Source organism: Cornus florida, unplaced genomic scaffold (genome assembly GCF_030987335.1).
Source record: "Cornus florida cultivar Cherokee Brave unplaced genomic scaffold, ASM3098733v1 CherokeeBrave_3.0.0_Hap2_Chr01, whole genome shotgun sequence".
Classification (NCBI taxonomy): domain Eukaryota; kingdom Viridiplantae; phylum Streptophyta; class Magnoliopsida; order Cornales; family Cornaceae; genus Cornus; species Cornus florida.
In genome coordinates, this window is record NW_026775571.1 from 45,549,429 (window position 1) to 45,564,647 (window position 15,219).

The following is a 15,219-nucleotide window of genomic DNA, read 5'->3' on the forward strand; positions in this document are numbered from 1 at the left end:
AGAAAACAAAATAAAATAACATAAAAATGAAAAACTGGGAGGAGCCGGCTCCACACAAAGTGGAGCTGCCTCCAATGATGGTGGAGCCGCCTCCACTTAATCCTAGAGCCAGCTCCACTCAAGGTGGAGCCTGCTCTATTTTTCGGCGTCTCAGTTCTTCCTCTGTTCATCGTCTCCTTCCACTCCGGCAGTAATAGACTACTTACTTCCTCCAAACCAACTTCTCTACTGGTTAAAATTAAGTCCCAAGGTGCTCTAAAGTTATTAAAATTCATTCTTTGTTAATCAAAATTCATCCAAAACAAGAACAAGCAACAACCGTTCACGGACGAAAGAAAAACACAGGCATGGACATATACTGTTTTGAAACAACTAATAGTGCAACCATATTAATTTAACATTATTACTTCCTGGAATTGAATTAGTGATGCAAAGAACATGAAACCTAAGGGATTGAGTTAGATATAAAACTTGCTTTACACCGACGTTGCTCTAAAATTCTCCGGTAAACTATGCAGTTGCTCTTCCAGTTTCTCTCTGTCTCCACAACCGTAAACAAGGTTCCTCAAAACCCTAAACAACATACACTTGTATATTTATAGACTATCCTAATCCCAGGCCCTCTCTTAAAGCCTACATTGATTTACTCGGCCCATACATAATATAGGTTAAATTCCCACGTCAGCTAGAAACTATGTACACCATATATGCCACCAACCCTACTGTAATGTGAAGTTAGAATACAAATACCTTTAATTAAATAATTTCATACCATTTATAGTTAAAATAATTAATTACACAAAACAAAACAATTAAAATTAAAACACCAAATAATTTAAACCATAAAGCAATTTAAACCATACATCACAAATAAATCAAATAAATTAATACAATAAAACAATTTAAATAACGAAATTAAACAACGAACACAATTAAATCAACCAAAATAATCAAATGCAAGTTTAAACAACAAATTAAATACCAGAACTATCCTTTTAAAATTAGGGGTATTACACTTTGCCAAGAGAGATGGGGATTGGTTCTAATGAGCCAAATTGGATGGTTGTGCAATATACTTCAGAAGTTGAAGGTTAAGAATGAGCACTCCCCATAACAGAGGTTGTCACAGTAGCAGTAGTATGATTTGAAGTTACAACTTCGTCCGTATCCAACAAGATATTTCCTTGTTTTGCCAGATTCATCACCACCTCCTTGAAGATAAAACACTTATTAATTGGATGACTGATAATACAATGATATTTGCAGTATTTTGGATTGTTGACACATCCCATCTCTTGAGGGCGTTTGCATTCAGGGAGTTCTATAACTTTACTTTCAAGTAAACATTCCAAGATGCCTGGGACATCGGAATCGGGGAAAGGGTATTCTTTCTTCTCTAACTCCTTTAACGTAGGACGGTGTCTTTCCCTCTCTTGAAACTAGTGAGGCTTTTTATTATCCTTCTTATCATCTGTAACAGATATCTTGATTGGGGTGGTTGAGATAGCCATGGAATCTTTAGCAGCGGTCTTTGACGACTTATCGCCCTTCTTCCAGTCTTTTTTATCCTTGCTTGGTACTGTGGCCACGGGACTTTTGCCTTCATGGGATTTCATACTGATCTCAATGTCATGGGCACGCATAGCCAATTCTTCAAATGTGCGAGGTTTTATGCCTTGCAGAATGTAAAGAAGGCCCCAATACATTCCCCGCATACACATCTCCACAGCAGAGATTTCTGACAATCGGTACTTACAGTCAAGACTGAGTGCTCTCCACCGATTAATGTAGTTGATTACAGGCTCATCCTTCCATTGCTTCATGTTAGTCAACTCTATCATACTAACAGTACGACGAGTGCTATAGAACCTATTCAAGAATTCTCGTTCCATTTAGTCCCAACTATCAATTGACTCTGACTTTAGGTTGGTGTACCACTCGAACGCGTTTCTTTTAAGGGAGCGGACAAACTGTTTAACTAGTAAGTCCTCCTCTGTTCCGGCATTATTACAAGTCTCGACAAAATGGGTAATGTATTGCTTGGGGTTACCTTTTCCGTCAAATTGCTGAATCTTCGGAGGTTGGTATCCTACATGCATCCTCATACTGTCGATTCTCCTTGTATAGGGCTTTGAGTACATGAGAGTGCTCTGTGAGACGCCTCCATATTAGGCTCGGATTGTATTCGTTATCATATCTTGCAATTGTGCGACAGATAATGAAGAGACTGAAGAAGCATAATTGGTTTAACTAGCTACCTGTTCTGTCACCGGCGTCTGGTTTTCACTAGCCGCCTGTTCTGTCACCGGCGTCTGTTTAGGGTCCACCATGCGAGTACCTTGTGTGGTAGAATTAGGATTCTCCGTCGGCATTACTGTGGAAGATGTAGGATTCCCAGACAGTGGTGGTGTTAAAGTTGTACGATTCCCAGTTGGCGGTGCTGTGGAAGATGTAGGATGCCCAGATTGTACTGGTGATTCACCGAAGGTCTGAACTTCTAATTTGTTCATCAGCGTAGCGATTTGTAAGTCCTTTTCTTCAACAGTCTTTGTGAGATTCTCAATAGCACGAGAAATAGTTGCTAGTTGTTCCTCCACCGTGGCAGCACCAGTCATCATAGCAACGACCACATCCGAGTATGATAGGCATTGAGAGTCAACGTTTCTTGAAGTGATTGAATGCTCCGAAGTCTAACGTGGTGACTCTGGGGGTGAACCGACACTAGAGCGAGCATCATGGATGGAATGAGGTTAATCTGGTGGCGGAATCTCCTCTAGAACAACGTCAGGGTTCTTGACATGTTGGGTTTTCATGTTTGCCAGCTTTACAGGAGTGGTTTTCACCAAGTCTTGCTGATGTTTAGATGACGCGATTGCCTGGGACTTGCTACGTGTCACAGGGCCCGCCAAGGTACTTCCATCACTTGATTTGGCCTTCGTGCCACTTTTCATGGTGGCTTTAGCGTCGACCTTTGCAGCAGCGATGTTCTTTGGGGCTTTCTTGTCTATCTAAGCCTTAAGGGGAGCCATAGAATTTGACAGAGAAGAAACTTGATGGTAAGAGAAAGAGATAAAAGACAAAGGTGTCCCACAGGACGTGTCAGAAATTTGTACACACAAATTTTGTTCTTCGCAAATAAAGACAAAATATGGGGAAAATAAAAATTTATTAAATCAGAAATATTTAGAGTACAATCCTTTGTGATATCTTTTACAAAAACAATGGTCCTCTGATTCAATCTCCTTTTTGTTGTTGGTTGGATCTAAGGGCTGCACGAGCTTGTTCTTGAATCACCGTGGAATTTGACGAAGAATAGTATGTCGTTGGATGTGCTTATTGTTGATCACCGTGGGATTTGATGAAGAACGGCACGTTCTTGGATGTGCTTGTTGTTCTTCGCTTTTGGGTTTGGATTCTGAATTTGTGTCTCTGACTTCTGAGTCTCTGGATTTGCGAGTCTCTGGACTTTTGGACTTCTGAATCTCTGGATTTCTGGACTATGAATTTGTGTCCCCTTTCTTCTTCCTCCAGGCCTTTATTTATAGGCTTCTTGGATTAATAGGATAATGACACGTGTCATCTCAGGATAAGGAAAAAAAATCGTAACTGGACCGGGCCAGTTATATTATGATAATTATCCTTAAAATTAATTATTCCAAATATATTTTATTAGGAGTAATTATCTTTTCATTTAATCATCTTGGTTGGGCTAATTAAATAATTTAAGTGGACCAAGCCTGGACCAATTAAATAACTTAATTAAACGTTAGGCCCATATTTAATGGGTCCATTTGTTAAAACCAAAGCCCACTAAATTTTAGTGTCTACAGTCCCAACATTTTCTTCCTAACATATATCCCAAACTTTTCTCATCGGCTGTGACACATATACTGTTGCGGCAAAGAGGATTTTGATCCCACAACCAACCCAAACAAAACCTAACTTTCTTCCTTTGAAACATAATTAAATTAAATCACACTCCAAAACTCACAACCATGAATGAATGGTAAGACATTGTACTCTGAAACACTCTGTTCCATCTTATCACATTCCTTTTTCGGCCACTCATGTAATCTACAAATCCTTTGATTTCTTCTCCTCACAAGCAAATATTAAAACCCACAAATAAGTGCACAATAAAACCCTCCACTCCAGCAGAAAATCTAAAGAGACTCTGGAGATGTTTGTATCAACTTTAAACTAAATAAGTTTACGCATTAATCAGTGATCAATTAAAATACAACATTAATTTACTATTTCTGGCTTTCTTCCACTTATGTCCATTTCTTCTTACTAATTATTTTTTGTAATAACCCTAATTTTAAAAGGATAGTCTCGGTATTTATTTATTTGTTTTAATTGTATTGTTAATTATTTAATTGATTATTTGACTAATTACTTATGTGTTTAATTGAATTAGGTATTTCTTGATTATTTGAATATGTGTCTATGTATTATTTGTATTTGTCTATGTGTTAATTGTTAAATTAGGTTATGTGCTTAAATGGTGTTTTAATTAATTGTAAATTAAATGTTTTCTTTTCTTTTATTATTTTATTTTATTTTTCTTTTATGGTTATGGTTAGTAATAATGGGTCAACCAATTGGGTCCCATGGACTACTTGGATAGGAGGTTGGATGTGTGTGAATTATTACCCATGGATAGTTGTGTATGTATATATATATATATATATATATATATATATATATATATATAAGACAGTAATTTATTAATTACTTTTATGGTAACTTGGGTAGTAATATTTAATCTGATGTATATGTTTTATATTTAAATAATAAAAATATACATAGATTTGATACGTGTTATATTTTAAGTTACTTTATAATATTATGGTAACTTAAGTATTATTGGATAATCCATTAATAAATAATGAATTGTGTATAATTTATTTATTTAATAAACATATACATAAATTATATACGTAACATATTTTACTTACCTTTTTAATATATATAAAAAGGAAAGTAATTTATTAATTACTTTTATGGTAACTTGGGTAGTAATATTTAATCTTATGTATATGTTTTATATTTAAATAATAGAAATATACATAGGTTTGATACGTGTTATGTTTTAAGTTACTTTTTAATATTATGGTAACTTTAGTATAAATAAATAATCTGATGTATATATTTTATTTATTTAATGAGGATATAGATAGATTATATACGTAACATGTTTTAAGTTACTTTTTAATATTATGGTAACTTTAGTATAAATAAATAATCTGATGTATATATTTTATTTATTTAATGAGGATATAGATAGAATATATACGTAACATGTTTTAAGTTACCTCTTAATATTATGGTAACTTTAGTATTAATAAATAATCTAATGTATATATTTTATTTAATTAATAAGGATATATAAAGATTATATACGTAACATATTTTAAGTTACTTTTTTAATATTTTCATTTTTTTATTTTTCTTTATTAAGTTGACTTGGATTGGGAAAAGGAATAGGGTTATTATTTAGCCTATAAATACACAACTATAGGTTGAAAAAGGAGTGAAAATATATCACGTAATATATTCTAGAGAGAGAGAGTTAGAGAGAGAAGGAGGAAGAGGAAGGAAGGAGGAGGAACTTTCAATCCGAAAGTTTAAGGCAAGTTCTTCTTCTATCTCTTTCCCTTCGATTCGTGTTTCTGTACATGCCTAGGAAATTCCAGAATTTATTAAACACATTAAATTAAATAATTATGCATATTTAATTGGGTTAGAACATAGGTTTTATGAAATGTTATGAATTGATAAAATGCATGATTTTGATTTGATTTCTTATGTGAATTTTTACATGTTTAAATTATGTATTTTTCATATTTATGGAATGATGGAACGTAGAAACATGCCTAGGATTCCCGAACATTAAATAGGGACTAGGTTTGGGTTTTAATAAATTTAAATAGACTCAATCATAATGATGCTTGCTATTTGAATGTTTTAAACAAATGAATGGATTTAATCTTTTAAAATATTTTAGCAATTGAGATTAAATGTGTAGGATGAATTGGATATAGAGAATCCTTATTTAACGGTATAATAAAATATCATCATGTATAAGATTCAGTTTGTGTAGGACATATGATATAGGAAGTTTAAAGAAATAATAAGTCATTCCTATTATGTGATAACTTGATATCATATTTATCATAGTTATTTATGGAATGTTTGATGTATTTCCTTAATTGTTACATCAATTGTTGGATTGTGTAGTTTAATGCACCGGTATGGGACGGTGGCATTCTAGGGATGGATTAACTTATTAGTTAAGTCCTACCTATTTTATATAAGAGAATGGATTAACTAAAATGTTAAGTCCTACTTATATTTAAGTCAGGTCAGCTGAACAAGTTGAATAACTTATGGAGGATTAATTTATTATATAAGGGAATGGATTAACTAAAATGTTAAGTCCTACTTATATTCAAGTCAGGTCAGCTGAACAAGTTGAATGACTTATGGAGGATTAATTTATATTGGATAGGATGGTTACTAGATTTTATATATATAAGTATAGTGCCATGATATGAGCTTGAGTCTCAGGATCAATGGTTAGAGCGCGTATATCGCCAGGGATGTGTAGCTAGATATAGTGTAGTTGTGTACCCTGGTAGGTCTAGGTACTCATGCCCACTATATGTGCGTTTTGCATGTTACCTACTATTCAGGTTGAGACAACCCTATAGTCTAGTGAGGTTCCTTTAGTGTGTATATATATATATACGGACTACTAGTTACTGTTGGATTGGCTAGGATGTATACGTGTATCGGATCTCTGCTTGGACTGTAGAAGAGTAAAACTTGTTTGTGGGCCTGACCCACCATTATTTTTCAGGTGTTCGTCATGAGTAGAGGTTGTTTGTGCTGAGCGGGGATCAGTCTACTTCATTCTTCCGATGCTACATAGGAGTTCCTTTATGATTCAGTTTCCTGTTTTAGATTACTGTCATTTGTTTAGTTTGGATTTTCTAGGGGTCCACACAGTATGGATTCTCGAGTTGTATCTTGGAGGATCAGTTGTATCAGAAGAATTTATTAATTAATGGAAATATATTATGAGGTTTATTATTAGATTATCATTTTAGTTTCTTGTCAGCATTTTATTTATTCTTCTTTATTCTTTTGTACTCTGTGTTCGTTTATTGCCGATTCGTTTTTGATATCCTCGGGTGTTCGGGCGTGGGCTTGGCCAACCCGCATTCGGAAATCCGGGGGTATCACATTTTTGTTCTTCTACCATTCATTTCTTATGAAAATTAGAAATCGTACCTCTTGTGCCTCTCCTCTCTACTCTAGTGTTACACTTTAAATTTGGACAAAAATAACCTACTATACGAAGAAATAAAGCCTTGTTTCTATATGGAAACAAATCAAAATCTAAATATTTTGGGAGAGAAGAAAACCACTTCTATTTCGAAACAAATCGAAGCATGAAAATTTTCGGAGATAATAAATGCTGCTTCTATTTGGGGAGAATATTGAGAGAGAACAAATAGCTGAATGAATATTTTGGGAGAGAAGAAAGATGGGTGGGATTTGTAATTTCAAATGGGTTGTTGAAAATTCATAAGAGAGGGAAGGAGAATACGTATTTCTTAACAAATATACGAAAATTATATATAAAACTAATACATATTTTTACCCTCCTTAATTAATACTGTTCATTTACTAAAATGGAGGAAACTAGACACTGTTGGACTAGAGAGGATTCTGATCCATAAAATCATATAAGTCAAATTTGACATATAACTTTTTAATATACTAAATGAATTCTTTCTTTATTTTAATATATGTATCCCACGAATCAATATAATTGTAACAAGTTAGCAGTTTTATAATCCTCGGATAAAACTAACATTAATAAATTTAACAGGTGATTTTTTTTTATATATAGATATGCTAAGATTATATGGCACATCATAAGATTATATTCAGTATGTGGATTGGAATAATCAATATTTGGGGCTTCCTTCCCTTTTGGGTCAATCTAAAGTGGGAGCTTTGAACTTTATTCAAGATCGAGTCTCCAAGAAAATTGCCAATTCTATTAAAGGCTCTCTTTTGTCCAAGGCAGGGAGCGAAATTATGGTGAAATCGGTCCTCTCGGCTCTTCCCACATACTCCATGCAATGCTTTAGGCTGTCCAAAAAGAATTGTGAAAAATTGTCCAGCACTTTCTCGAATTTTTGGTGGAGTGGGTTGGAGAAGTCCTAGAAAATCAAATGGATAAGTTGGGAAAATTTGTTTAAGTCTAAAGGTAGGGGTATCGGTTTTAATAATATTGAGGCTTTCATCTTAGTTCTCCTTGCTAAGATTGCTTGGTTGGTTCACTTCTTTGCAGGTCTTTCAAGCAAAAATACTTCAAGCACTGTAACTTTGTGGAAATGACTAATCGTCCGAGTAGATCATGGATTTAGAAGAGTATTCTGTCTTCAAAGGCTGTGATTAAGCATGGGAAGCGTTGACATATTGGGGATGGTTCATGCATCAATTGTTGGAAGGATAATTCGTTCCCCTCTCAATTTATCTATTATTTCAAATCCTCAGAGGGCCTCCTTCTCTTTATTGGCTGATCTAATTCTTCCTAATATGCACACAAATGGAACTATGATATGATTGGCAGTTTCTTTAATCAATGTGATCGTGAGCTGATTTTGCAAATTCCTCTGAGTATTTCAGGTGGTGTTGATTGTAAAATATGGGGTGCCTAAAAAATTGGGCAATTTTCGTCAAGAGTGCATATTATGTTGCTGAATCTATTCTAAGCAAAGACGACTGCTCTCCTCCCTTGAAAGGGTGTAGCTTTGATGCTAGTAGAGGTCCCATGTGGAGACAGGTTTGGCTAATCCGTGCCTACAGAAATGTTCAGCTTTTTTATGGCAGTCTTTTCATAACAGAATTCCGGTGAACGAGTCTCTTTGGCGGCAGGGGGTTGTTGAGGTTTTGATGTGTTCGGTGTGCGAGGATGCCGTTGAGACTGTAGATCATCTTCTTTGTACTTGCTTGTTTGCTTGTTTGGTTTGGAAGATTTGCCCATTGCATCTTGACTTCTTTGGGGTGCAGCCATCTTTTTGGCTGCAGAGATAGGCCTCTCTTTGTGAGGTGTGGTCAGCCTCTTCAGCCTCGACTATTAGTATAGGTTTGGCAGCCTTTGTTTACTGGTCCATATAAAAGTGTCGTAATGATTTGGTGTTTAAAAATAAGCGATGGGATCCTAAAGATGCTAGTTTGTTTGCTTTCCATGGATATCAGGAATTTCAGGAACAGACTCGTTTTTTTGGTAGGATAGCTATTCCGTTGATTAAGGCGGTCTCTCCATTTGTTGGGCGCTGGTCAGTGCCGGATATTCATTGCTTTTAGCTTAATTTTGATGCCTCTTTTTGTCTTGCCCGTCGCTCATGTGGAGGGGGCATAATTCTTAGAGATCACCACGGTTATCCGGTCAAGGTGGCATCAATTTTCATTGATAATGCTTGTAGTCCCTCCATGGCAGAGGGCCTGGTGTTAAGTGAGGCTTTGGTGCTAGTTAAGAGTTAGGATTATCATAGGGTGGTTGTCGAAGGCGATTACCGGCGTGTTATGAGGTTGGAAGCTTCGATGGATGCTCTTTTTGTAGTTTTAAGTGACATCATCTCCCTGCTTAAGGATTGTGAGGGTTCTTCCTTTGCATGGATTTCTCGTGGAGGTAATATGTTTGCTCATTTATTGAGTAAACATGCTTTTAAAGCCTAATTATCTGCGATTTAGAGTGAAGTATATGGCCTTTATAGTTGTTAAATGCTCCCATATGAGATTATATAATTCCTTCGTTTGTATGTTAGTTGGTCTATTTGGTGTTAAAATAAAAAAATAAAACATATCAAATTTTGAAAATTTAGGGAGAAATATTAGAGTGACATTATTATCCTAACAAATTATATTATTAAATGGTGATTGTTTAAATTATTTATCACCGGTCATCGTGCCAAGTCTTCCCTTAAAGTCAACCAGAAGAAGACAAAGAGAAGAGCAAGTTGTAGAATTATAATTTTCAGATCTGGTTAATTTTTCAAATGAGAGTGTGAAAAGTCTCAGAAGTCCGATTGAAGTTAATTTTTTCAATGCCATAAAAATAATAATAATAATAATTAAAAATAAAAATAAAATTTTCAAATATCATAAATACCAAGACTCTACTAAGATCATGGAGTCTTGGCTTGCTCAAAACCAGAAGTCCTGACATCTATTACAGAAACACAAAAGCTAGACATGCCGTTGGAGAGGGGAGAGAGTTCTAGTTTCACCCAGATGACATTTTTCAAGCTCATGAATTCTCTAGAGAAGAAGATCAAAGAGAACAAAGAAAATTTCGAGGCCCTGGGTAATTTCGAGCACGCGTGGCCAATGATCCCGATCATAAAAAGAGTCCCCAATATGCTTCGTGAAGAAAATGAGAAAGCTTACACCCCTAGTGTTGTATCCATTGGGCCTCTTCACTGCGAAGACGAAAATCTACAAGCAATGAAGGCAGACAAACTAAGCTACATGCTTTTCCTGTTCCGACGAGCGGGAAAAGATTCCGAGCAGAAAAAGAGAGAAGATTGCGCGGAAGCTACGTTAAAGATGAAAAGTACTTTCACGAAATGCTATGCGGACCACTTGGCGAAGCTGGACGAGAACGTGATCATCAACCTTGCGGAAATGATGCTGATCGATGGTTGCTTCATTATCGAACTTCTGTACAGGCATTACAAGAGGGAAAAAGACCCCATCTTGCAGGATCCTTTCCGGTACAATGCAATCCGGCGTGACTTGCTCCTACTCGAGAACCAGATTCCGTTTAGTGTTCTTGAAAAACTGTTCAGCTTGATGGTGCAAGGTAATCCCTCTCCTACGCTTATCGAATGCCTCCTTTCGTTCTTTGGTGATATCATGGGCTTAGAAGATGGAAACATAACCAAAAACAAGAACACTCCCCCTCCTTTGCATATACTCCATCTCTTCCACATTTGCTACCAGCCTGAGCAGCATCCTGCTGTGGATGCATCCTCTCGTCTAGATCATCCGCCCAGTACTTCATCTGACCACGAATGGCAAGCCACAAGACGTGAAGGTTTAGCAACGCAACCTGCCATCCAAAGAGTCCTAAGAGCAACTTTTTGTCAGTTCGGTTTCTCACTCACTTGCTACAAAAAGCAGCCTCGTGAAGATGATGGATCTCACCAAGAGCAATGGGACAACAAATTGGCGCAACCCGGATACGAAGGTACAGCAACACAGCTCGACATTGCTGGAATCAAGCTGCGGAAACGAACAAAAACAAACCTCTTTGATGTGGAGTTTAGACCTCAGGATAGTTGTTTTTATTTTTGGAGAGGTTGTCTAGAAATCCCAAGTTTCTCCGTCTATAATTTCACAGAGTCATTCTTGAGGAACCTCATCGCTTTCGAGCAATGTTGCCCTTGGTTTGAAAGTTTCTTCACGTCGCACGCTTTCCTTATGGATATCCTCATAGACTCGGTGGAGGACGTTAAATTGCTTGAGAAAGAAGGAATCATATGTAACCATTTGGGTTCGAGTGAATCGGTGGTGCAAATCTTCAATGGCATTTGCAAGAATGCTATTCCACAACATTTTCATTACCGTAAGGAGTGGAGGAAGATGAAGCGTTGCTGCACCTCTTGGCGGGAACAATTGGGTACAGTGACCCGGAATTGTGCCGGTAATCTATGGATAGTGTTATCAGTGATTGGTGCGCTTGTCCTTTTTGTTCTCACCCTTTTGCAGACCATCTACGCTATCGGTCCTTAATATTTTCACTCTCCTTCATCTTCTTTTAATTTGCCCCCAAACTACATATGCTACTTTTAATTTGTTCCCCTCATTCTGTCTTTTCGTCCTCCCAACATTGTTCCCCCCTTTTTTTTTTTTTTTAACACATTTGGTGAGGCAGGCGGGCATAATCAACCCAAATACACTATTCAAATTTTATCTATGAAACTAATATTCATAATGTGTTGTAAACTTTTAGTTCACTTAAATTTATGTTGAAATGGAATTTAAATATGTTTAAAAAAACTTTATGTATTAGCATAAATTGGTTCCTGCAAATGATCCGCCTCGTATGGGTCAAAGGTGGTGACCAGCATCAATAATTAATGTCTTTAATTAGACCACATGACATTGTCGGTAGACGTAACAACTGGGTCAGTACTTATGTACTCGCATATTTGTGATAGTTGCTAGCTGTAATAAATGGGTTAGTAAGTATTGTTGCTAGCTGTAATAAATGGGTTACTTATATTGCATTAATGAGAACATCTATAATTTCTGTATCTATATTGTATGACTTATCCTTTTATAATCTTTGCATCTCTTTTGATGAAATTTAATGCGAATCAAGCCCCTAGTAAATAAATAAATAAAAAAGCCCTGAAATTTAATCCAGATGTCAACACAAAACCGACGTAAGGAATAAAACAAGCTAACACCATAGCACCACCGACCCTATGACCCTAAACCGTCACCCATACATAAAACCTAACCAGCAAAAGCAAAAAAAGAAAGCCAAAGCCTTCACCAAAAATGCTACAAAACGCACATGCATCAAGTGACTTCAGATGGTCTCGGCTACCTAGCACTGACAAGAATCGCTAGCTGGGTGGCAAAGGAGTGGGCTGGAGACGATTCAGAGGTCCAAGATTCACTATTATGAGCACCAGATTTACTGGAAGGTCGGGATGGATTACAGACCTCCTCAACATTCATGAACTGCCCTGTTTGTATACACACATCCGGTGAGCCCACCACATCTTTGCGCTTTTTTCCACCTTGATCATGAACTTCCTCAGAGCCACAAGAATTAGCCGGCCTTCGCTTACGCCCCTTTCGTGGTAAAGATCTCCGACTCGTAAATAGCGCTGAAATTTCTACTTGCCTCCACTTGGATGTGTCGGCAATCTCTGTCCCTTTATCTCGAGCTTTGGTCAATTGATCCCATCTCTCCAAAGGTAACATCCGACCTTGAATCGGAAAATTCATAGGCTCACATTGCAGAGGTTCCTCAAGTTGCACTGATGCCACATGAATCTGGGAAGAGGAACCTTGGACGAGCTCGATGTCGTGATTAGGGTTAACATTACCTCCCTGAACAATTCCGTATCTAACCCTTTTTCTTTCAACAGGACAATAGCCAAATTTTTGGGATCCACTTCATCAATAAAACATTCCCTTTTTCCATCTCCGACATCCAACATTGTTGTCCCACCCACTCTGGAGCGAGCCATCACCGCATTACGTGATTTATCCGAATTACATTGTTCCTGACAAAGATCAACATGTCCATTGGAACAACCCGAACCTAAGGGTCCGATTGCTAACCGGGTCCTTACTCTAACCTAGGTCACACAAAGGCTTAATCGTCAATACACATGATATTACATGATAATGGTCATGATGAAATCCTATTAATTAATTTACATCACATTAGTTCGATTAAGACTGTTAATTTCTGACTTCGGGTTCAATTCGAAACCTTGGGGCCTTCAAGGGTAAAATAGTCGTTCAATACCCTTATACCGATCAATGAGTCTAATGAAGGTTTTTAAATTAACTACGACCATCAATGGTTGAATACATTTGAAGCGTCGGATCACGGTTGGAAGTCTCCAAGAGAAACACATCAGGGGAGTTACGAGCGCTCGGTGGGTGCCATGCGAGCTCTCACGCGATGCCATGCGCACAATTGCGCGCGTGCAAGACAAACATGCACGCGAGGTCCTAACAAGCCCCAAGCGCTCAGTTAAGGAAACTTGATTCTGTTTTGGGGACCATTGCAACGCGAGCGCTCGGGAAAGCCTAGAAAATTGGGTTTTTTGCCCATTATGCCTCGGTTCCTGTTCCCGAGCCTAAACTTGGTCATTTTGACCTTTGATAACATGTTCCAACTCACGGAATACCACAAATAAAAAACATACATCGTCATACATCAATTTATAAAATTTTAGCATATCGTTTTACTTCAATTTCTCCAAAGCAATATACATCGTTGGTAAATGTAGGAATGTAATATTGTTATTACCAATTACATACTCCAAAATAATAAGTTTACATTGCCATTGCAATAGTTACAAAGTGTCACAAATTTTATGCCCAAAACTTTACGAACAGTTCTGATTACAAAAGATGATGAAATTAAATATCCTAACTATGCTTAAGCATGTGGAGGCGTATCATCCACTCCGTCACTTCTAAACCCTAAAAATGTTTAAGATAAATGAGTGAACACCACCGCTCAGTACAGTATACCTAAGGCATGGCTCCTAAAGCCACGTGAATATACACATAATGAAGAGGAGGTCAAGATGAGGGATCATACTTGTACGGGGAAATAACGATATCATCAATACATAGCATTAAGAATAATATATCAGCATAACCACATTAATACACACAAGTCCATAACAATACCATTAATGCAATCAATGCTCATGAATTATAACAAATGCAATGACCTTCTTCCCTACCAATTCCATGACCTTGTCCTAACCACAATTGTAATTTCTCAACCAATCCAATCTCAATATCACAAACCATACTAAGACCACCATCTCCAAATGGCACAAGTCTACAGCTTATCAACCATTTGGACCTCCAGTTAGCTATCCCTAGCGTAAAACCACCGTTCACTACCATTTTGGGCCTAGCTACTGCAATCTTGAAAACAAGACTACCGCTTGTCTTCTGTTCTCGCAAACTTTATTCCCAACTTGCAATTTCCTCCTCATATTAACGTCTAACTATTATCCAATGCCAATGCATGTGCTACCTAATGCTTAAGATATGAATGCTCTCATGTATACTCAAATATCAACTTCTTAGCTATCATCATGGATTGGGCATGCTATCAAGTACTCACATAATTACATTACACAATCACACCTCTACAACACAAAGCCCAACATTTTTCTTCTCATAGTTGATTTACCAATTACTAAGCATGCTTATAATCAATAGAAATCCTATGGTAGTTTTGCCAGTAGGAGGAATCACCTATATGCTTCCATGAAAGACCTTGGATGCATAGCTTGTGGGAGCCTCCTTTAGATGAGGACACAAAACCTTAACATTCTAGAGAGAGAAAGTTTTATCTCACACACTAATGATGCCCAAATCTTACTAATCAATACATGGTCACATGTATATATAGTC

The 15,219-nt window shown here is 36.9% G+C and overlaps 2 protein-coding genes across 2 annotated transcripts; one reads left to right on the forward strand and one right to left on the reverse strand.

Moving 5' to 3' along the window:
* Positions 1-1,439: 1,439 nt before the first annotated feature.
* LOC132271510 (uncharacterized) lies at positions 1,440-2,615 on the reverse strand. Its single transcript, XM_059772908.1, has 2 exons — positions 2,259-2,615; positions 1,440-1,751 (listed from the first exon to the last, which is right to left on the reverse strand). The coding sequence occupies exons 1-2, from the start codon at positions 2,613-2,615 to the stop codon at positions 1,440-1,442; spliced, it is 669 nt and encodes a 222-aa protein (XP_059628891.1).
* A 7,663-nt stretch (positions 2,616-10,278) lies between these two features.
* LOC132271518 (UPF0481 protein At3g47200-like) lies at positions 10,279-11,820 on the forward strand. Its single transcript, XM_059772918.1, has one exon. The coding sequence runs from the start codon at positions 10,279-10,281 to the stop codon at positions 11,818-11,820; it is 1,542 nt and encodes a 513-aa protein (XP_059628901.1).
* Positions 11,821-15,219: the final 3,399 nt, after the last annotated feature.

What these genes read in the sequence shown, in the direction of transcription:
- LOC132271510 (XM_059772908.1), bottom strand. Translation starts at nt 2,615, where the DNA reads ATGACTGGTGCTGCCACGGTGGAGGAACAACTAGCAACTATTTCTCGT. An exon ending in AGACGCCGGTGACAGAACAG is followed by an intron (nt 1,752 to 2,258) that starts GTAGCTAGTTAA and finishes CTTGACTGTAAG; the next exon opens with TACCGATTGTCAGAAATCTC.
- LOC132271518 (XM_059772918.1), top strand. Translation starts at nt 10,279, where the DNA reads ATGCCGTTGGAGAGGGGAGAGAGTTCTAGTTTCACCCAGATGACATTT.